General features: G+C 53.0%; 12 protein-coding genes across 12 annotated transcripts; 5 read left to right on the top strand and 7 right to left on the bottom strand.

Moving 5' to 3' along the window:
* Positions 1 to 531: 531 nt before the first annotated feature.
* POSPLADRAFT_1039014 (hypothetical protein) lies at positions 532 to 1,928 on the bottom strand. Its single transcript, XM_024477476.1, has 4 exons — positions 1,712 to 1,928; positions 1,506 to 1,658; positions 1,243 to 1,448; positions 532 to 1,187 (listed from the first exon to the last, which is right to left on the bottom strand). The coding sequence occupies exons 1-4, from the start codon at positions 1,844 to 1,846 to the stop codon at positions 869 to 871; spliced, it is 813 nt and encodes a 270-aa protein (XP_024342063.1). The 5' UTR covers positions 1,847 to 1,928; the 3' UTR covers positions 532 to 868.
* Positions 1,929 to 2,829: 901 nt separating this feature from the next.
* POSPLADRAFT_1039012 (hypothetical protein) lies at positions 2,830 to 3,755 on the top strand. The gene is made up of 4 exons (XM_024477475.1): positions 2,830 to 2,930; positions 2,978 to 3,094; positions 3,150 to 3,522; positions 3,574 to 3,755. The coding sequence occupies exons 1-4, from the start codon at positions 2,852 to 2,854 to the stop codon at positions 3,725 to 3,727; spliced, it is 723 nt and encodes a 240-aa protein (XP_024342062.1). The 5' UTR covers positions 2,830 to 2,851; the 3' UTR covers positions 3,728 to 3,755.
* Positions 3,756 to 4,471: 716 nt separating this feature from the next.
* On the bottom strand, positions 4,472 to 5,395 carry POSPLADRAFT_1054026 (hypothetical protein; the record flags this gene model as incomplete). Its single annotated transcript, XM_024480479.1, has 5 exons — positions 4,472 to 4,519; positions 4,580 to 4,810; positions 4,874 to 5,039; positions 5,110 to 5,231; positions 5,285 to 5,395. The coding sequence occupies 5 exons, from the start codon at positions 5,393 to 5,395 to the stop codon at positions 4,472 to 4,474; spliced, it is 678 nt and encodes a 225-aa protein (XP_024342061.1).
* Positions 5,396 to 5,601: 206 nt separating this feature from the next.
* POSPLADRAFT_1054025 (hypothetical protein) lies at positions 5,602 to 7,501 on the top strand (the record flags this gene model as incomplete). The annotated part of the gene is made up of 8 exons (XM_024480478.1): positions 5,602 to 5,634; positions 5,689 to 6,262; positions 6,312 to 6,604; positions 6,667 to 6,835; positions 6,887 to 6,955; positions 7,021 to 7,076; positions 7,154 to 7,285; positions 7,343 to 7,501. The coding sequence occupies 8 exons, from the start codon at positions 5,602 to 5,604 to the stop codon at positions 7,499 to 7,501; spliced, it is 1,485 nt and encodes a 494-aa protein (XP_024342060.1).
* On the top strand, positions 7,156 to 8,029 carry POSPLADRAFT_1073427 (hypothetical protein). Its single transcript, XM_024482606.1, has 4 exons — positions 7,156 to 7,190; positions 7,249 to 7,285; positions 7,343 to 7,683; positions 7,740 to 8,029. The coding sequence occupies exons 3-4, from the start codon at positions 7,651 to 7,653 to the stop codon at positions 7,959 to 7,961; spliced, it is 255 nt and encodes an 84-aa protein (XP_024342059.1). The 5' UTR covers positions 7,156 to 7,190; positions 7,249 to 7,285; positions 7,343 to 7,650; the 3' UTR covers positions 7,962 to 8,029.
* On the bottom strand, positions 7,960 to 9,351 carry POSPLADRAFT_1065163 (hypothetical protein). Its single transcript, XM_024481910.1, has 6 exons — positions 9,271 to 9,351; positions 8,919 to 9,216; positions 8,688 to 8,856; positions 8,376 to 8,625; positions 8,238 to 8,309; positions 7,960 to 8,178 (listed from the first exon to the last, which is right to left on the bottom strand). Exons 1-6 carry the CDS (start codon positions 9,293 to 9,295, stop codon positions 8,051 to 8,053), a joined length of 942 nt encoding a protein of 313 aa, XP_024342058.1. The 5' UTR covers positions 9,296 to 9,351; the 3' UTR covers positions 7,960 to 8,050.
* A 33-nt stretch (positions 9,352 to 9,384) lies between these two features.
* On the top strand, positions 9,385 to 10,211 carry POSPLADRAFT_1167480 (glycosyltransferase family 1 protein). The gene is made up of 3 exons (XM_024487965.1): positions 9,385 to 9,727; positions 9,775 to 9,913; positions 9,968 to 10,211. The coding sequence occupies exons 1-3, from the start codon at positions 9,391 to 9,393 to the stop codon at positions 10,089 to 10,091; spliced, it is 600 nt and encodes a 199-aa protein (XP_024342057.1). The 5' UTR covers positions 9,385 to 9,390; the 3' UTR covers positions 10,092 to 10,211.
* Positions 10,212 to 10,227: 16 nt separating this feature from the next.
* Positions 10,228 to 11,288, top strand: POSPLADRAFT_1044663 (hypothetical protein; the record flags this gene model as incomplete). The annotated part of the gene is made up of 4 exons (XM_024478582.1): positions 10,228 to 10,344; positions 10,397 to 10,633; positions 10,690 to 10,758; positions 10,809 to 11,288. 4 exons carry the CDS (start codon positions 10,228 to 10,230, stop codon positions 11,286 to 11,288), a joined length of 903 nt encoding a protein of 300 aa, XP_024342056.1.
* A 203-nt stretch (positions 11,289 to 11,491) lies between these two features.
* POSPLADRAFT_1044661 (hypothetical protein) lies at positions 11,492 to 15,395 on the bottom strand (the record flags this gene model as incomplete). The annotated part of the gene is made up of 14 exons (XM_024478581.1): positions 11,492 to 11,511; positions 11,569 to 11,842; positions 11,895 to 11,972; positions 12,655 to 12,656; positions 12,705 to 12,730; positions 12,791 to 12,950; positions 12,976 to 13,102; positions 13,293 to 13,385; positions 13,821 to 13,847; positions 13,871 to 14,298; positions 14,320 to 14,465; positions 14,501 to 14,586; positions 15,127 to 15,238; positions 15,370 to 15,395. The coding sequence occupies 14 exons, from the start codon at positions 15,393 to 15,395 to the stop codon at positions 11,492 to 11,494; spliced, it is 1,605 nt and encodes a 534-aa protein (XP_024342055.1).
* Positions 15,396 to 15,637: 242 nt separating this feature from the next.
* POSPLADRAFT_1107848 (hypothetical protein) lies at positions 15,638 to 15,910 on the bottom strand (the record flags this gene model as incomplete). The annotated part of the gene is made up of 1 exon (XM_024483315.1): positions 15,638 to 15,910. A coding segment is annotated over one exon (273 nt), but the record flags the coding sequence as incomplete, so codon positions are not given.
* A 905-nt stretch (positions 15,911 to 16,815) lies between these two features.
* POSPLADRAFT_1115432 (hypothetical protein) lies at positions 16,816 to 17,142 on the bottom strand (the record flags this gene model as incomplete). Its single annotated transcript, XM_024483449.1, has 1 exon — positions 16,816 to 17,142. A coding segment is annotated over one exon (327 nt), but the record flags the coding sequence as incomplete, so codon positions are not given.
* Positions 17,143 to 18,715: 1,573 nt separating this feature from the next.
* Positions 18,716 to 19,132, bottom strand: POSPLADRAFT_1044660 (hypothetical protein; the record flags this gene model as incomplete). The annotated part of the gene is made up of 2 exons (XM_024478580.1): positions 18,716 to 19,000; positions 19,055 to 19,132. The coding sequence occupies 2 exons, from the start codon at positions 19,130 to 19,132 to the stop codon at positions 18,716 to 18,718; spliced, it is 363 nt and encodes a 120-aa protein (XP_024342052.1).
* Between the last annotated feature and the right edge of the window lie 1,729 nt (positions 19,133 to 20,861).

Here is a 20,861-nt window from a genome sequence, read left to right as displayed (position 1 = left end):
ATACAATACCAGCGTGTACGCGAGTACTAATAGACACCCCAGCCGCCAAAGGCGGGGCTCATAACCTAACAACGTAAGTTATGGCGCTAGGGTACAGCTAACGCCGTAAACGCAGTGGCGCGACTGGGTGAGGTGACAAGACCGGAGAGCAGGAGCTGCAGCGACACAGAGGTCAGAGGGATGCTCCAGGTGTAAGACTCTGTATTCATACCTGCAGCGACACAGAGGTCACTGCACGGCTCGTAAGTATAAGTACATGTGAACAGAAGTAATGGGACATACGAGGGATGCTCCAGGTGTAAGACTCTGGAGCATTCCTCATTCGACAGGTAGCCTTATGTACCGTAGAGTGGTCTTGTATCGTAATCGAGATTCAAGACACATGATAAGGTAACAAGAACACAAGAAAACAATAGAATAAGAAATACGTACGGAAGTCGACCATGCGTGTATTGTAAACGCGCCGTACAAGAAATCACATCTCAGATTGCGACACGTGATTGGTAGAAGACTGCGTCTTACAAGGAATACTTGAGAAGCGAGCGAATTGTGTATTACATACGTGTATGTTACAACAAGGGTGCCCATCGGCAGCATAACAAGACAAAATGAAGGGACTAGTAATACAAAGTAGTACAAGGGATCAGTGACGTGAAGTACGAACGCAAACGGGGTCATGAAGGTAACAGGATGAAAACGGTCAGTATCGAAAGGAAGATATTAAGTTGCTCTAGCTACAAGGACGGAAAGGGTATGGAAAAGGGTATGCATAAGGGGGTCATAGCAGCAGATCACATCAGGTTAAACTGGTCGTCATCTTTCCTTTTCGCGAGAGAAACAGCAGCGCGCAACAGGACGCAATCCTCCCTCAAGCGCTGTTCTCTGTCTTGGTCTCCGCCTTGGTCTCGGTGTACCTCCACGTGCTGAGGCCGAGCGTCGAGACGTCGACGTTACGGAGGTGGAAGACGAAGAGGAAGAGGAAAATTGGGCCGGCGAGGATGTCCAGAATACCGTACCAGATCATCTCGGACGAGTTAGAGATGACGTTGCCGCCCTCGGAGCACGCCCAGCAGATGGGGTACGTGATAAGCATAAATGCGAGGAAGCCCGCAGAACGCAGATAGCCGGTACGCAGGACACCGCCAGCCCGGAAGGTCGAAGTCGAGCCTTGCAAGAGGAGGGAGTACCTATGAACCACTAGTTTAGACCAAGGGATGCGCGTCAGGGTATTACAAGACACACCAGATGTAGAAGAGTGCGGCACAACCGAAAACGTAGTAACCCCACTTGTAGGTGCTGTGTACGAGGGCACCGACGAGGCCGCAGACGACGGTGACGACGGACATGAAGAGAGTGGTCAAGATGTCCGAGGGGGACAGACCGGTGATAAGCAGCACTTCAAGCAGACCCAAGGGACCGGTAATAATCCACTGGATGTAGCGGACATACTGCAGGCAGACGGTTCAGCGAAAGATCGTTAGGGCCGCCAAGTGAGATTGACATACCCAGATCTGACGAGTGGGGTCACTGCCACGGCCACGGAACTCAACAGCGATGGGTGTAGCACCAAGGTCAGAAGCCATAGAGAAATAACCGATGGTAAAGGTAGCCAGGCTGACGATGGCGATCTGGTGGAAGAGACGGGCACCCCTGGGTTGCTATGGACATATCTATCAGGAGACAGGCCTTATGATACTGAATAGAGCCCTACCAAGAAGTCAAGGAGGATCATGCAGCACAAGGAGAATGCCATGACGGCGAAGGCCGCCCAGAGCCAATCCGAGGCATTGGTGGTAATGTGGAGGGTCGCGTTGGGCGGGTTAAGATCCAGAGCGCGGTTGGTCATGGCGAAGTGATCGTGTAACGCAAACGCAGGGAAGGATAAGCGTTAGGTGATCGTGAAGCTTGCAACCACGAGGGGAGGGAGGGCGGAGGCTGGTCTTGAACAAAGACTTGAAGAGCTGAACGATGAGATGCGGATGCCAGCGTGCTTATATACGCCGAACGAACAGAGGTGGGTAAGTGGTACTGAAAAAGACCCGGAGTGGTCGCGGTCGCGAACCGGAGAAGAACGGAATGGTCATGGGGATGGATGGGAAGGCGGGGGGGGTGAGTGAATGTTCTAGGACACTAACGGCGGACGTGCGCACGGGGCTGGACCATCGGGGGCGTGTTAGGATTACCTATGGTGGGCTTCTGACAGAGTTCTCAGTCAGCGCGAGAGCGTACCCGTCGGACGCCGGGCGCTGGGTACACCCATTGCGTCACTGCCTACCTCGAATGGCAGCCTATCAACAGCGCCGGCGCCGTCTGCTCGCCCCTTCTCGACCACAGGGCGAGATCCATCCTATGCTCATTCCGTCCCGCCCCGCGGACGAGAGCGCTCGACGCCCAACCCGAGCCAGCTGCACGCTAACAGCACGCTCCTGGTCGGCCGAACGTCCACCACCGGCGCCGCCGCTCGCGGACGACTCGGAGCACGAATGTCTCACTTACGTTCAGCGTTTCGACGAGCTTCCAACGGCATCTCTATACGTGGGTGTCAACTGGATGCGCGATCCCGCACCTGCATTTGGGACAGGCCAAGCCAGAAGCTCTACATGCTGCACAGGCGCGGTGATACTATGTAGATTCCCAGACAATTTGGGGCAGACGTGCGACGCGTTCGTAGCCGTGAGTGGGAACGAAGCATAAGAATCTCGAGCACGATAGCGAGCCCCGACTCTCACTGAGTCTCAGGCGAAAGAACTCGTCGGTCCACAAACGCCCATGAGTTTCCGCGCCGTCGGGTCACGCTTTCTCACGCCGCACTCGTTTGCCACCGTGATTGCTGCGCTCAGCCTGGGCACGTATGTCGGTCAACATAGCCAGGCGCACTCAGAGGCATACCTCACAGGTCCTCCGCGAGGCAAACTTTGCAAAAAACAAAGGTCAACCAAGTTATCAACCCAACAGAAATTCAGCTTACAATCCGCAGGTTGGCTTAACGGAAGCGACCGAAATCATGTCTTGCTCGTAGACTTGCCTCGTACCGCTCTGCCTGCCGACGTGCGGCGACTGTGTGCGAAGCAGCGATTCGACCATGTATCCAAAGGTGAGCCTCAGTATAACCGCATGCCCTCAGGGCCGAGCTGATGGCACTCCTTCAGTCGCACTCGATTATTACCGCTTTTCACCCACCGGCCGCGCCTGGGTCACAATTAGCGATGCAAATCACACAGAAGCCGCCGTCAAGGTGCTCAAGAACTGCAACATTGGCGGCGCCATGATCAAAGCACATGCCGCTGAGCCTGTCTCCGAGCGTCCATCACGGACGCGGGGTCCAAAAGGCCGTATGGAGGCCGCAGAGCGCGGGATTATCCCAGGAACAGGCCCCGACACCGGCATCCCGCACCAGGGGCGGTGTGTGGTTATGTACGGGCTACCCGGCCAACTGACAGTAGAAACTCTGAGAGCCTTCCTCAAGAGCTTCAAGCTTGCTGGGATGGAAAACGGCCAGAAGGAGGTCATCAAGGTCGAGCTGTGCGTATATTCAGCCTTTCATCGTGTGCATGCGCGCTGAATATGCCACAGCGACCCGGACAACAAAAACCCTACCTCACGATTTTTCGTGCGCCTGGCTTCCGTAGCAGAAGCGCACCGACTGGTCCGTCGTCTGCATATGACGCACTACCAGCCTGACCATTACGGCACTCGATGTCCTATACATGCACATGTCATCTACTAGAGAACATCATACCACTCATACATCTTCAGATAGGTCTCAGCCCCTCTCCCAGCCCATGCTGCACGAGCTGGCTGACAAACAGTCAGAGCATCACCACCGCCTTTGCTTTTCTGTACCGTGACTATGGACCGCGCTTACACTAAGCACTGCGGTCAGCTCTTCATGTTCCGATGTTTCACCTGCCAATTAACTCGTCTTCCTCCTCGAGTTGCCCGTCTTCTGTTGTCATGAACAAACACTTATGACAGGTGGTGCAGTCCGGTCTAACCGTATACGCATGCTCCGCGACTCTTCTCAGTCTCACGAGCGCGCGAGCGTCGTTGTATGCGTAACCTTCCGCTCCGCTGGTGCTTGCAGTTCATGTTTCTGAATGCATTGCGTCCGGAGCGCGGGAAATCTTCCCGGGCAGCTTTCATTCGTACTCAATCCGGGCCTCGCGTACGTTCCGCGAGTACCATTCCAGGATGTTTGCTTGCTATTTTGTTTTGGCGTTCGTTCCGACGTGATGATAAACGGAAGCCAGAAACCTGAGTGTTCTGAACGAGTAGATCGTCCACTTGGAAATTAGCCAGGCACTGCCTGCTCGACGCTGTGCTCCTCGGGAACGGGTTGTCCTCGGATATCCGACGCTATGCAGTACATTCATGTCATGTTTGCAGTAGGTATCAGGAGCAGTTATTCGCATCTGGTCACATTTCTGGAGCAGGGCGCCGTGTATACTACAAGCATTAAAAAAACGATAGCTCACATGCGCGCATCGTGTCCGGCGTCGTCCAAACGTGGGCGGGCACCCTGAATTTTATCGCGCCGTTAGACCATACTACAAATGTTATCGAGAACAGTACGGCTCACCGTCCGTCCACTATCACCCTCGTCGTCTGGCGAGCGAGCACGTTTGAGCGGGTTATCCGCCGTACCCGCCTCCTTCCAGTCGCCACCGCCACCGGCAATCGCACCGGGCCCGTCAGGCGCGTCCGCATACCGCTCTTCCACCTCCCTGCGGCGCTCGATCTCGAGTCGCTGTGCCTGAGCGCCCCAACCGCCGCGCCCGGGGTCATAGTCCTGTCTGTGTTCGTCACGTACCTGGGGACGGAGTGAGTATCAGAGATACATGTTGTCGACCATTAGTGGCTGTGTGCGGCGTACCTGTCCACCACTTTTGCCGCGTCCGAACTGTCTACCTTCGCGGTAGCCGAGGTCGAGGTCGCACCGGATGATGCGCTCGTCAAGTTTTGTACCACTGACGTACCGCAGACACGCTAGTGCCTCCGAATGCGTGTAGTACTCAACAAAGCAAAACCCACACGGCGTCCTGCATTTACAAACGGCCGCGGGTAGGGGTGCTCAGACCAAGGCCTACGATAGGAGTTGGCCGCACGCACCTCGTATTCCGGTCGAGCCCCATGATGATACGCTTGATGCCGCCGCCCTCCTCGGGGCTGGTGCATTTCGAGAAAATCTCATATATCTGTTCTTCTGTCGTGAAGAAACTTAAGTTACCAATCTGCATGCGGCCATTAGTGGCGGGTGCGAAGGACAGGAGGGCCGGAAGTGTACATAAAGCGTTGTGGACCTCGCGAGGAGCTCATTCTGCTTCTGGCGGTCGACGCGTGCTTGTGAGTCCTTGTAGTTGGAAGGCTGGTCCAAAGGGGTCACAACGTGCGCCATAGCTGCTGCAACGCCTTTTCTAATCCGAGTTCGCCTGAGAGAACCTGAGCGACACCGCGAGCGCCTAGGACCCGAAAGACTGATCGAAGTCAGGTGACTGGCGCCTAACCCTAGCGTAGGTGTTGCAACGCGTCGAGACTTGAGCCGCGTCAGCTTGCACCGCGACCGCGTCTTCAGTACACTTTCTTTCAGCACACGCAGAAACCATGGATGAGATTGGCATTGAAATTCAGAAGCAGGTGTGCTGTAAAAGGAATCGTGTGGCAGTCTGACGAGCCTGACTACCCCCACAGGAGCCGACGTTCGAGCATGTTGTAACGGAGAAGGCAGCCCTCTTCCAGGAGTTGCAGGAGGAGGACTTGTATGTCAAATACAAGAAGCTCGCGCGGCACCTTGAGATGCTTGAAATTCAAGAGAGCTACATCAAGGACGAGCAGGCCAACCTTAAGCGGGAGCTCATCCGCGCGCAGGAGGAAGTAAAGCGTATCCAATCCGTCCCACTTGTCATCGGCCAGTTTCTGGAGCCCATAGACCAAACAACTGGTATCGTCGGCTCGACCACTGGCTCTAACTATGTCGTCCGCATCCTCTCCACTCTAGACCGCGAACTGTTGAAGCCTTCCTCGTCTGTCGCGCTGCACCGGCATTCCAACGCGCTCGTGGACATCCTACCCCCAGAAGCAGACTCCTCCATCTCACTCATGGGCGAGAAGGAACGACCGGACGTGACATATCAGGATATTGGTGGTATGGACATACAGAAGCAGGAGATCCGCGAGGCGGTCGAGCTGCCCTTGACGCACTTCGATCTGTACAAGAAGATTGGTATCGACCCACCAAGAGGTGTTCTACTTTACGGGCCGCCAGGTACTTTCATCTTCGTTGCTTCGCTTGGCAATTCTCATGTACACCATAGGTACGGGAAAGACGATGCTGGTGAAGGCGGTCGCGCACCATTCTACCGCGGCATTTATCCGTGTTGTGGGAAGTGAATTCGTCCAGAAATACCTCGGCGAAGGTCCCCGTATGGTCCGCGACGTCTTCCGGCTAGCTCGAGAAAATGCGCCGGCCATCATCTTCATCGACGAGATTGATGCCATTGCCACCAAGCGTTTCGACGCACAAACTGGTGCCGACCGTGAAGTGCAGCGGATTCTACTCGAGTTGCTCAACCAAATGGATGGGTTCGACCAGGGGAGTAACGTGAAGGTACGTGGCCAGTTACCTTCCCATCGGCGAACGACCAATTCATTAGGCTATGTCTTCTATAGGTCATCATGGCTACGAACCGTGCCGACACGCTGGACCCTGCACTGCTCCGTCCTGGACGTCTTGACCGGAAGATCGAGTTCCCACTACCTTCGAGACGTGAGAAGCGCCTCATTTTCCAGACGATCACAAGCACAATGAACCTTGGCCCTGACGTGGATCTGGAGGATTGTATGTATTTATGGTACTTAACATACCAGACTTGTACTGATTCCTGGGCAGTCGTCTCACGACCAGAGCGATTATCATCAGCAGAGATTGCGTCCATCGTACAAGCTGCCGGTTTGCTTGGTATGTTTTTTCGCGGTTCTCATACATGCGGCGACACAGAAGCAGTGCTCAACCTTGGTATGTAGCGGTGCGTAAGAATCGCTATATTGTGCTCCCCGTGGACTTCGAGGAGGCGTGGAAAGTGAGTTATTTGGCTTTGTTTGGTGCACACGTGCGTGAAGTATAAAATCTGATTTTCTCCCCCTTCTCCCTTGCCAGCAAAACGTCAAGCGTGCAGATGAGACGTTGGATTTCTGTAAGTTCATCTTTATGCGTGCTTCAAATGCCATGCTCACTGCTCATATCACATCAAGACCGGTGATGGAGAGTTGTGTATCGTTAGTCCCTCTGGTCAGTCTATTGTTAGTTAGGTCTTCTCGATTGCCAAGCTCACAGGGAGTCTTGCAGATGTCTGTATTCTCTGGACAATCTGTTATCCTGCGCATTCTTCATCTCGTCGACGGCCCCCGTCTATGTCTTGGCACGTTCCAATCGCACCTTCATCGGCAGCTCTCTCACTTTAGCGTCTCACCGTTGTATCCCACGGAGTGGCGCTCATTCTTCTGAGCGATATCTACGACGTTTTCGTCTTCCCGTGCTATATTTTGCCTCTCCCTATGCAGACCCTCGTCATCTGGGCTGGTCGAAAACCAGTCCTATACGTAGGGAGTGGTTCACACGCGGGAGACATTTTTACGTTTTGTCTCCTAGCGTAAATGGCTGATATGTCTGGTGACTGTAAATGCACGGTGAGTACAAACTTGCGGACTATTTACGCCATTGTTGACCATTGTCGCAGCTTTAGATATATATATTTTTGCAAGGTCGACGAAATGCTGGATATTGGGTAATGGATATCCGGCGCGAATATTTTTCTAATCGCTCTCCAACACTCTGGGTGACGATGGGTTTTCTACACGTTCATCCTCATTTTATGGGAGCAAGAAGGATATGTGCATCTTTCGCAGGATGCACCAGCCGTTGCCTTGGCGGTCCCTTCATCATGAGGGTCACCGAACGAAGATGATGGTGACATGCAATAACACACGTAGTTTACATAGATCGTCGTTCTCAATATATTGTTGTTAAGTATGATGTGAGCCGTGAATCATCATCTCAGTGTTTTTCCGGCTGGCCGAGCTGGGTGGCCTTCTCGGTCGCGATCTGAATCGCACGAGCGATGGTCGACCGCACTCGCCCGTCTTCCATTGCTAAGAGACCTGCAATCGTACAACCACCTGGGGCTGACAGTAGTGCCAGAGCTCAGGACATATGGTCGCCGAGGGACGGAGGTATCACGTACTTGTTACAGAATCCTTGAGCTGGGCGGGGTGAGTGCCTAGTTGGAGCGTCATTCGAGCTGCGCCCTGTAGCGCTAAGGAGGTATAACAGAAGTTCTTGTTAAGTCGCGAACCCGCAATTGTCATAGTATTGTCCTTACTTTGTGCGGCCAACTCGAGCGCCTCTGCGCGAGGCAGGCCCATCATGACCCCGCCATCTGCCATAGCCTCGAGGAAGATGCAGGCAAAGGCAGGGCCGGAACCGGACAGCGCGGTACACGCATCGAAGTGCTTCTCCTCCAGGAAGCGACATCGCCCAATGGACGAGAAGATGTTGAGGATGATCGAGCGATCGAGCTCGAGCGACGGGGACGCGGGAAGCGTGGTGACGACCGTCATGCCCTCTCGAATCTGTGCCCCGTAGCGGCCGTGTTAACCCACAACTAAAAGTTCATCGGAGTGACCTAACCGACCTTGCACGGGGTATTAGGCATCGCACGGATAACTTTTGTCGTGGGTAAGACCCATGCTGATATTTGCGAGATAGTCACTCCAGCTAGGATGCTGATGAGGAGCTTCCCGCTTAACGCCTCCTTCATGCCGGGCTCGTTCAATATGATGTGCGCCTGTTGGGGCTTGCAGCTATGTCGAGGGGTTAGTTATGGTGCGGGCGTACCGCACTCTGACATGACGAACGGACGAACCACAGCAAAATGACATTGGACGCCTGCGCGGCCTCCACATTCTGTGCTTTCAGCACCTCCACTCTACATCCGAGAGAGTTCGGAGTCGAGAATACATCTTGCAGCTTTTTAGCGCTCTCCTCCCGAGTAACGCACGCAAGGAAGCGTGAAGGCAGCGACTCGTCCTCTAGCTCATGGGGGGTCGTCGTGCCCGGGGTGTGGGACATCCACTTTTCCTGCGCCGCCGGTGTGGTTGCGACTTTGGCGTCGAGACTAGCGAGCACGCCCGATATTACGGCGACGCCCATTGTGCCGCATCCTAGTCACCTGCCTGTCAGCGGGCGCGCTGCAGCGAGGTACGTGGGGAAAAGACCTAGAACGCAAAGCGTGTAGCCCATGTTGCGTAGCGCCGGGCAGGAGAAATAATGGAGATCAGATGGAGGTCTTAAGCAGCGGTTGACGGAAGGAGCGAGACGAGAAAGTGCCTGCAACCATGTCCGAGCCTCTCAGCCCGTCCCAGGCCTCCGCATCAGCGATCGAGTCACCCTTGCGCACGCGCACAAATGTCCTTGTTACGGTTGGCTCGACGCGTTTCGACGCCCTCGTGCAGGCCGTCCTCTCTGAGCCTGTCCTGGCCGCTCTACGCGCGCGGGGCTACTCGCGGCTGACCGTGCAGTGCGGCAATTCTGAGTTCGATGCCAACGGTTTCGAGCAGCAGGAAGAGGGGTTAGTGCAGACGACAGAAAACGGGATAGACATTGTCGTGTGGAAGTTCAGGCCGTCGCTGGAGGAGGAATACGAAAAGGCGGATCTGGTCATAAGCCATGCGGGTATGATCACAGTGGGTTCCATCACTCTCAGACTCACGCCTCCACAGGGTCGGGCACTATCCTCGATGTCCTTCGACTTCCACGGCCGCTGATTGTTGTGCCCAATCCGACGCTGCTCGATAATCATCAGCAGGAGCTAGCGGACGCATTGGGCTTGCTCGGACACCTGAGGCCGTCCACCGTCTCGTGAGCAGTGCCCACTCTCCGTGTCAACCGCTGCTAACCGACCGTCGGATGCAGAGAGTTACCACAAGCTATCGAGACGCTGAGAGACTCGAAGCTCGTGCCATTCCCTCCATTCAACGGGAGCAGGTTCCGCGAACTTCTAGATGAGGAGATGGGTTACGTCGACTCTGACGGCTGATCGGTGCTGCATCTACCACTTGACTTCTCTCCACCATCTCGCTATCTGTGCGATACCCGATTTACACTACTACATAGCTGGGCTACAACAACGACCTCAAATATAATCGCCTAGCCTTGCCCTTTGTGTGTTCACTATGCCGGCGGCCGTGACTGCTGCCAATGTGTCCGATGATCCACAAAAGTACGAGATCGAACACGTTCATTCTGTGTATGAGGAGATCGCACCTCATTTCTCTTCTACGCGCTACAAAGTAAGATAGCTAGGCACAGGTATTCACGCGTTGTAACTCTGAGAATTCGCAGCCGTGGCCCATTATCGCACAGTTCCTAGCATCCCTGCCGGCCGGATGGGTGGGTCTTGACTCTGGCACAGGGAACGGAAAATACCTACCGCTGCCACTTGACCGGCCGGGGGATGTCTGGACGATTGGCTTGGACAGGAGCAGGAATCTCTTGGAGATCGCGCGTTCCGCAGGCGCAAAACGGAGAGAGGTCGTGTGGGGAGATGTGCTAGACGGGCCGTGGAGGCCCGGAGTATTCGTGCGTACATGCTGCTACCTGCCTACTTGTCCTCACCAATTTGCTCAATGCTGCAGGACTATGCTATCTCTATTGCAACCATCCACCATTTGTCAACACATGAAAGGCGAAGGGAAGCCATACAGGTGAGTCCAGGTCATAAGAAAACAGAAGCCATCTAACTTTCATTGCACAGCGCTTGCTCGAATGCATCTCGCCATTGCATGGACGTGCACTCATCTACGTGTGGGCAATTGAGCAGGACGATCTCTCTAAACGAAGCATAACTTCAGCACAACCTAAGGCGGCAATATCTGTTCAGGAAGATATCTCACCTGCAGGGCAGGACGTCTTTGTGCCGTGGGTACTCTCAGCTCAGAAGTCTCTCAAGTCGAATGGCGCTCGCGAATCGTCAGCAAGTCCAAGACAATCGCCACAAGAGGACGACGTGGAAGGAACTCAGGAAGCAAAGTCAAAAGTCTTCAATCGCTACTACCATATGTTCGCAAAAGGTGAGCTACCGACCTTGGTGAGCGCCGCGGCGAGAGGGCTAGGGCTAGACGTGGGTGATCCGGACGACATCAACCAAGGCGGAGGAACAAGAGGCATCCAAATCGTGCAAGATGGCTGGGAACGATCCAACTACTATATAGAACTTAGGCGTTGGGAGAAATGATACGAATCCGCATCGAACAGGCGAGATGTGTGAGACCAAGACTCAAGATATTCATGTCGCCTTACACCGAGCCAACGATGAAGCACACAATTGTTGTGATCTTAGAGCTACTCATTGCCACAAAGGTCCCCTAGATGAGAGTTTTGGATATCAAGCAGGGGGGCAACAGAGATATGATACACAAGGTGTCCGAAGCACGCAGTTTACTCGCTCGCCGCCATAACTGTATTATCGACTTCATCAGGAATCCACAAAAAGTGACACGACGAGGATTACTCACTGGCATTGATCAAGTCACCTCCGCTCTCCTTCAGCACGCGTACTGCCTTCGCTCGTGAGCAGCCAACCTGCTGAATGACAAGCTCGATGTCCTTAGGGTCTACGCCGCTCTCATCGACAGGGCCCTCCTCCTTAACAGCCTCGAGCTCAGGGATATCGTCATCATCGTGGTCGCCACCCGCCACCGAGCTCTCGAGGTTGGGCACACCTGCACCCGCGCCGCTGGCGAGCTGCTGTGCTGCCGAGAGCTGCGCTTGCGAGTTCATGTCCTCAATCTGCCCCCATTATCAGGAACACGCTCCTGTGTGATCACTGGAGTGCGCGTACCTTAGCCTCACCGAAGACGATGTAGCAGTCGCTGTTGGGCGACTTGTACACGTCCGGCGCCGCAATCACGAAGAGGACCTATAACGCGATCAGCGATAAGCAGTCAGCTCATGACACGCGAGGACGTATCGCGCACATTCTTTGGTCTCCGGAGCGTTACACGCGTGATGCCCTGCACCTTCTTGAGACCGAGACCAAGAAGAGCTTTGCGGGCCTTGCGCTCAGAACGCGACTGGATCTTGTCGAGCGCAGCCTGGGAGGTCGGGTCCTCCTCGTGGTCGTGGTCGTGATCATGGTCGTGCTCGTGCTCGTGCTCGTGCTCAGAGTGGTCGGAGTGGATCTCTTCGATAGTGGCGGACATCTGGTGCGGGAGTCGTCAGTACGCGTCACTACATCCGCGGCAGACGCTGTCCATCCATCCCGCTATCGTGGGTACGGGACAGAGCTCATGGACCATTCGCATCGCATTATCAAGGGGACCGTGAACCTCACCGTGACTTTTAGATGCGGGGAATCGTTCTAGAGCGAGCTCGATGTCGGGAACGGCGGCGACGGGTGGTAGAGCGCGTTTGACCCTAACCCGACAACATTGATATGGGCGCTTGCTGCCGGTCGCGTCGGCGTGGCGCTAGTACGGTACTCGAACTCGACGCTAGATTTCTGAACGCAATGACTTCGATAGACTTACCCGGTCTCCAATGAATCGCCTGGCTAATGATGACACCACTGGTCTGCGAGATCTCTTCTCAACAACACGTACGCCTGCATAGGCAGCACTTGATTAATGTGAACTATCCAGCGACTTCCGACCATGCCATGACGTTCCTCCGTGTATTCTGCACAGAACTTTGATTTGACTCCGAATCATACATGGGAGGCCGCGAATCTGGTTTCACTGTTCCAAACAAGAGTAGGCATGCCTAGGGACCGCGCAAGACTTCTGCGCCTCTTTCGATAAAACGAAGCCAACGGTGCCTGTCTCGATAATCAGAACATCGAGCAGATTTCCCTCGTACTCCAGTAAGTAACATGTCCCGCATGTGAGCGATTCGGGCTCTGTCACGTTGGCAAAGTCACCGACGTTTTGGAAGTGCGAGAAGGTCGTATAGCCCAATGGTAATGTCGTGTGCTCGATGTAGAGAACGGTGAAGCTTCTCCAGGCTTTGGCTCTTGTATGCCACCACTCCCCAGTTTGTGTTGTCGAAGTACTAAGACACTTCATACATCGACAGTTGGGGCATATGGAACTCTATGTGTGTCCAGTGTTCTGCTACCTTCAACAATGGAACGTCAGAGGCTCACTCGATGAATCCTCCACAATGAAAACAGATGCGTGACAAGTCTCAAACAGTATCCCGTGCACGTGCTCGAGACTATTGAATGGGGCTTTGCACGTACTGAATCAGCGTTCCGTTGTCGCAATGCAAGCGCAAGACAGTCCTTGTGCGCTTGTGGTCTGATGTCGCGGAACCTATTTAGAGCATGTAAGTCCTCAGCGCGGCTAGGGGTTTGACAATGGAAGTTGAGTTTCTCACACTGACTTCTCCAGATGCTACAGTGCGGTTGTCCCTGTGAATTGACAAATCAATTCCCTGAACAAGTGCTTCTGTGTCATCATCACATTTATCCATATTCTTATGATTGTATGGCCATCAATGGCTGCAGCATGCGTACAATGATGTGACCTCGAGCGTTGCGATATCTGGCCGAAGTTGTCCAATGCATTCAATCAACAAGATAGTGTATATGTAAGCCCTCGTCCTTTCAATTCACCATATACAATTATCCAAATGACCAAAGCCCATTGACTTTTCCGAACGCAATATTGTTCCGGTGTCAGCGCACCGGGAGGCCATGCTCCATGCCTACATTGTGGGCACAGAATGATCAGTACGGCAAGTAAATTTGGTGAATGTCGGAACGTACCAAACTGACGACGATCAAGATAACAGACTGCAGGCGGTCGTATTGCTGACCTGGTCAAGCGCTGCAGTACCGTATTGATAGTGGGTAACATTGCCATCTGGCGCCAACCACTGCATTGTCTGCTCCGAAACGACAATCCCTTCGTCGGCATGGTCCACGACCAAGACTTTCGCGAAGGCTCCAGCGAAATTGATCAGCACGCACTCTCCGCAGCCGCGTTTCGCTGCGTCTGCATCAGTGACGTTGGCGGACCCTCCGATGTATGGGAAGCCCGGAAGCGAGCCGAGCGTCGTATAGCCGAGCGCCTTCAACTGTGCGCCGCAGGTAAGTTCATCAACGGGAGTGGAGGCTTCGTCGTATATGGTGCTGTATGCGAGCGGCACCAGTGTATATGTATGTGCGATGGGAATGACTGCGGTAGCGAGAACAGCGGCGAGGGCGAACATCTTCATCTTGGAGGTAGAGGCTTGTGTTTGAACTGAAGTATTTTGGCACTCACAGCTGGCTCTATATACTGCAGGGTTGGAGGTATCTTCCTTCAATCTTAAACACCGCACATCGCTCAAATAACAGGCGGTGTTGCCGTGTGTGCCCGTGAAACAACTGTCGTTTATTCTGTCCGATGATGGCGAGGAACTCTTGTTTCTGCGTCGGCGAGGGTTCTCCGTGCTGAAACGTACGCAGGATCCACCACAGCCGACGATAGGCCTTTACGGAATAGTCTTCTGAAAATCTTATCGAACTGCCGATTGTTCGCCTGGGGGGGCTACGGCAAGATATTGTTCTTCGTGAAGCTTAGCTATGCTCGTTCGTGCGAATAGGGCGCCCTTATTACACTCATAGATGGGTTGTGAGCAAGCAAGTATATTGCTGCCATGATATCATAGCCATATCGTTCACTTCTCGGCTCGGCTCAGATTGCTCTCTACAACTTGCTGAATATATGGTTAAACAGAATGCGGTTCCAGGGCGGCGTAGATGGCGATCTGAAACACAAGGCAGGCCGGAACCTTCATTCACAAGTCAAGTACACCCCAGAAATAACCGGTATTGACTGCGAACAGATTCGCACGCTGTTGACATGCAGAATCAAGAGGCTGCAGTTCTGGCAGATGTCTGCGAAAATTGCTGGTTCGGCTTCTGGATGATATCATTAGCGGTACGAGCTATCTATTGCCTGTTCTGGGACCAGTGTCATTTCTTTGTCGGCGCGTATGAGCGAATGGTTGGTTTTCACGATCGACGCGAAGTTTCCAGCTGTCTATAAGTAGCAAATGATCTCCCGAATTAGTTTCGGTGTAGAGACACCTTGCGACGGATGCCCCGACTCTTTTGACGATGTCTCACTGGCCTTGTGCCTCAAGTGACGCGGAACTGGGTCCTTGTCCAGGTGCTCATGTTTCAGGATGCAGAACCTACTATTGAATATTGTGTATGGAATTCCGCCTTCTGAAGGCAGCAGTCTGCTATTTATGAACAACGGCCCCCATTCGCGCTCGATGCTGAACAGTGGGCTGGATTGGATCGAAGTATCTGTTCTCTATCTTACATCTCGTCATACGTCGAAGGCAACATGCTGAAATGCCTTTTTACCAGGACCCTGCTAACTTAGTGACCAATTTCCCATGGGCACGGAACCGCGCTCGATCCGCTATAGATTCAGACGAGAAATGTTATTATCGCCAGTATGTTTTCGTGGATGTTAGAACATACCAAATCCAGGGCGATCAACTTGACAGTCCACAGTGACTGGGATCGCTTTCCTCGAGGAGCTCCGCAGTCCCGTAGGGGTAGTCGGTTACGTTGCCATTCGGCGCCAACCACTGCATCACCTCCTCTGAGACGACGATCCCCTCGTCCGCATGGTCCACAAGCAGGACTGTCGCGAATGCGCCAGCGAAATTAATCAGCGCGCATTCCCCGCAATTGGGCGAGCTGGCGTCGCCGTCGGTGACATTGGCGGACCCTCCGATATACGGATAACCCGGGAGTGAGCCGAGCGTTGTATAACCCAATGCTTTCAGCTGCTCCCCGCAGGTGAGAATCGTGACGAGGGTCGAAGGTTCGTCGTAGATGGTGCTGTATGCGAGCGGTATCAGTGGATACGACTGCGCCAAGGCCGTAGGGACGATAGTAATAGCGAAGGCGAGGACAATGGTAGGCAACTTCATCTTGAGGAAGGTTTGTCTGCGAGCTGAGGTACTTCCTGCACGCACAGCTGCCTAAATATACTGCAGCGTCAAACCGCTTTTCTCGACCTACATCCTCGGAGCTCAGACGCCCGAGATGCCCTGGGCAGCGGGTACGGCCTTCATGCGCCGTGAAGTTCATCCCGATACCACCAATGTTCGCGCTGACGCCAGCGCAAAGCCATGCGCGCACTTGGACGCGGAGGTAACCCACCGCCCTGTGCCAGCATTATTGATTGAAGTCCGGGTCAATGGTTTACATCACAATTTGAGCGCAGTATATTCAAGAAGGTCCGGCACTGAATGCCGCAAGAAAAACCTGGCAGGTTCTCTGCCTTATTCATTTCATTGATTCATATGATGCACACGGGGATGACATCTCGTGAGGATGTCTTCCGATGGTTGTGTTGTCGAAATGAAAGAAGCAGATCATATCAAGCGTTGTGAGTACAACATTGATCGCTTCCTTGACACTGCTTACTGTTTTTATCAGATTGTGTGCTATTAATAACTGCATAGGAGCCGAGGCATTATCGAATTGGTCACAAGTAGTAAAACTAAGATAGCGACCGGCCTCAAATGAGCGTTCTCCAGGAGGTACAGTACTTTGAGAAGCTGATTATCAGGTGGGACTGGACTTGACGTCACTATGTTGCTAAATCAGTGCGCAGCCCAGACATCCAGAAAGACAGCGTACCGGCTCAGGAGGACAAGCCACACGAAGTCCCAGGACTCACCCCGAGAATATCTGCGACGACTGTCGGGTATTGGGTAATATTACCCTCTGGCACTAGCCACTCCATCGTTTGCTCTGAGGTCACCATCCCCTCATCGGTATGATTCACGACTAGAACTGATGCGAAATTTCCGGCGAACTGCAGGAGGATGCACGTCCCACAAGCGGCTGAATTGGCATCGGTGACGTTCTCAGATGCCCCGATTGACGGATAATGGGGAATATCTCCGAGCGTGGCGTAGCCCTGGGCCTTTAGCTGGCTTCCGCACGTAAGGGATTCGACGGAGGTCGATGAGATATCATATGAGTAATTGTAAGTCATTTGCACCTGTGGGTATGACTGAGCTGTAACAGCGAGCGTGAAACTCGCCGCGGCGGCACTAGTGAGGGCTCGCATGATGGTGAGTGGTAAATCTGAACTCAGCCGATTAGACGGTCCGAACGCCCACTATTTATACATCTTTTGTATTGACAGGTGCCCTCTATTTCCGTGAAAGCTATTCCCTGGACATTACCGCAGCGGCGTTCCAGAGCCACAGAACAATTTGCTGGTGTCTGGAAGTAGCGGCGCCCAACACCTTACTGCAGTGCAGTCTCGAAGCGGCAAGGCACGACCGTAACATTGACGTAAGCGATGTGTCTATAAACTTCTGCATAGCCCTGGGCAGTAGGCTTCGAAAAGGGATGACATCACCAAATCGAGTAATATCTTCCTTGAATATAGCAGGTAGTAGAAATTGATTAAGGCGTTGTATTGAATAGTATCCGGTGTCCTGCCAGCGGGATATACGCGAGAAGCTCTTGCCGGCCGGGGCATGCAGCAGCAATTACCCCATGGGAAATCAAGTAGTGAGTTGATTTACAGGTGGAGGGCGCTGGAATGCCATCCATGACCGCGACTAGTGCAGAGCAGATGCTTTATTCGGTTGACCGCGGCACGCAGGGCAGATCTCAGCCAGACCAGCGCTTAGTGTCCGAAATAGCAACTATAGGCTGGAACTCGGGCAGGACAGTCCCACGACGGGGAGGGACTGCAAAAACACAGTTTCGGGCTTTCGCACATATGGGCGTCCAATCAATCAGTACGGTGCGCCAACTTGGCGCACCGCACTGATCTAGTGATGTCCATCAATTTGCATTCTATTGTTTTTGTACAGAAAGGTCACCATGTACATTAGTAATATATTATACACGGAGAATACGCACCATTGCGATGATATTATGAATTGTGATATAGCTTTGTTCACATCATGGTCATTATTTCCACGCACAACTCGTCGAGACTCATGGAGTCCGTTCACCGTGATGAGCAAGTCACTCATGACACTGGTGAACGCATCACGACTGCCTATATAAGCAGAGAAACCTTTAAAACCAGGCACTCCTTTTCTACGTATTTGAATAGTCATGGGAACGAGAACACCGTGTCTCGACTCGGTCCTCGGAGATGCGGCAGACAAACCGTCCGACGAGCGATTCATTGATCGAAAGTTAGGAGTGGCCAAGCCCATCGTCTTCTCCTTCGTACTGGTGTTGTGCAGACATATTGTCAAATGAAAAGATCATCTCTTGCAATAGTATCTAAGGTGACGAGCGATGTATCACGCTCCATACGTACTCACTGATACGAAACGCTACTGATTTGGCTCCTGTAGCTGTATGACTGATGGGGTAGTTCAGCCACTCTCGAGAATACATTGAACACAGAGTTGAGTGGACAACGAGACGATGAGAGTGAAGCGACCATCATGCATCAGAAGTAATGATTCATGACTGAGATGAATGTGGCCAGTGTGGGTCAACAGAACTGTATCATGCGTAACGATTTCTGCACAGAGCACCACTTTTAGTGCGATATAATGTCTACGTGGCCGCACTGAATTGCAAAGGCACAGTCGTACGAGCTAGACAGGTGTCATAGCAGTTCCATCGCCCGCTATTATGTGTAAAGAAGACAAGACACACCTTCACTAGTATGCACAATCGCTCGGGAAAGGCCCTTTAAAGTCCGAATATACGTTCAACGTTATGTAAGTGCTCGTGTACTCCGTCGTGTAAATTGGTGTGGCAGTGTAAACCGGGCCCGAATATACGTAGGTTCCCACACTGGTGGATGTAGTAAGCGGATAGCTCAACTCCGTCACGGTGAATGTTGTTGTCTCCAAGGGACCTGTGGTCGTAGGTGCAATGATGCTCAACGTCTCAGTGACTGTCGTCGTCCATGGCTGCGGGCAGCGCGGGTCGATGCTGGTGGTCTGTATGTCACTGAGCGTGGATCTTGTGTGAACTCTAAAAATAGAGGTGCATACCTGTGTAGGAGCTGCGAGAGCAACTCTGAGGCCTATGAGCACGAGGACGGCGCCTCTGACAAACTTGCTGGTGAACATGAGCACGACGTTTTCAGAACGACCACTTGAGACAGCGCATATGAGAAACCCTTATATATATATATATGGCATAGCATTTAGCGGATCGCCGCCCAATTGATGCGCAACCCGCAGCCATCGCGGATGCTGTGCTTGCATCCCGCGGACAACGAATCAGGCCGAGAACTCTGATACGTTGTTGCGTGCACATCATCCACGCGCTCACACGGGTACTGCAAAACCGTCGCCGAAAGCTTCGGGGATTGAGTTTGCTCTGTGACCTCCACGATCGCAAGCCCAAAATGCAACGTCAAAACTTGTCACATGCATCGACTAGAAATTCGACGCTGAAGCTTGGGATTTCATGAAGGAACTAGATCGAGGGGGTAGCTGCGAACATGTGAAACTGCCTCGACGTCGCTATCAAGATTTAGACACATACACCACATCAGCACAAAAGGACAAATACTCAGGATATCTTGTTGTGATGCCGCCTTTCGAAGGCTACAAAATAGCAGATAAACGTTCGTGAGCAATGTCATGACATTTCAACGACTGAAACTGCTTAACTTGTCGAAGTCCCGGGATAGTTTGACTGATGATGTACAAACACGTTGGTTTACAGACCGGTGAGTGAGAACTTGCATCACAATATGTACATACGGACCTGGCCCCAGAGTGCAGGTCGGTCGAGTTCAGACTGGATAACAGAACCAATCGATAGGAATGAGATTCAAACAAGCCTTCACAGTCTCATAAGGTGCGCGATTGACATGACCTTTTAGATGGATGGCCGAGGCATTGAAGCTTCATCTACGGCCTCGAAGATGCCCTGGCGTGCAGCTGGTTCGGGCCTACCATACCATCGGCAGAGCGCAGTCGCCCGGTTCTGAGAGGCTAATCAGATGGCCTGCTCAACGTCAAGCACTGAGTATGTATGATCACGAATGCAGAGACTCGGATCATGCATATGACGGTGTTCGCATATGGATGTCACTGACGCGTTACGTCACGCGACAGTGGCCTCACGGCTGTGGCTGCTCGTCTTCATTGCCAGTTCACTCTATCACCTCGACTCTTGTCAACATGTCACTCTGAGCAGATCATATGGAGACCAACACGATGTCTGGCTGTACTTGGGGACCTTCCTGTGTTATATTATGGCTGTTCTTTCGGCCATTATGCCACTCTGTTTGCGAACCTGGACCACTCTTGTGTGCTTTATTCATTTCGAGGTATATACCCGTACCGTAAGGCTCCACGGTGTGCCAGACTGTTTCTCGGCTGACATACATCGCATACTGCCCCCGGCCTGATGATGAGCTCACTTACAGCATCGTTGAAGGACCTCTGTTGCTGATCGCTTCGTGTATTGTTCCGTCAATCTGTGTTTCATTTTCACCACGGCATGGCATGCGATGATGGAGATGAGATCTCGACTTGGTGACCGCGCACGCGAGCATCCCGCGTCATGCATGCCGCGCTCTTTGAAGAGATCTGATCGGACTCGCTTAGAGTAACGCTGATATCTGCTTAATGGCACAAAAACGACCGAAGTGAGCACAGGGCTCGCCAGAAAGGAGCGAGAAAGAACTGCCCGGGACCTGATAGGGATACACGTAACGACCGAGCTTCTGGTGAAGCAACGCGACAGACAGTACAGCATGATACATACATCGCTTTTGGACTCCTAAGTGGGTATAATCAAAAGCGTAGCGACTAGCGAGCGTGCGCATCATGACCGGGCCAA

The sequence above is a fragment of the Postia placenta genome (genome assembly GCF_002117355.1).
Source record: "Postia placenta MAD-698-R-SB12 unplaced genomic scaffold POSPLAscaffold_3, whole genome shotgun sequence".
Lineage (NCBI taxonomy): Eukaryota > Fungi > Basidiomycota > Agaricomycetes > Polyporales > Adustoporiaceae > Rhodonia > Rhodonia placenta.
The sequence above is the reverse complement of the archived record's forward strand: the minus strand, read 5'-3'. Positions and strand labels throughout refer to the sequence as shown.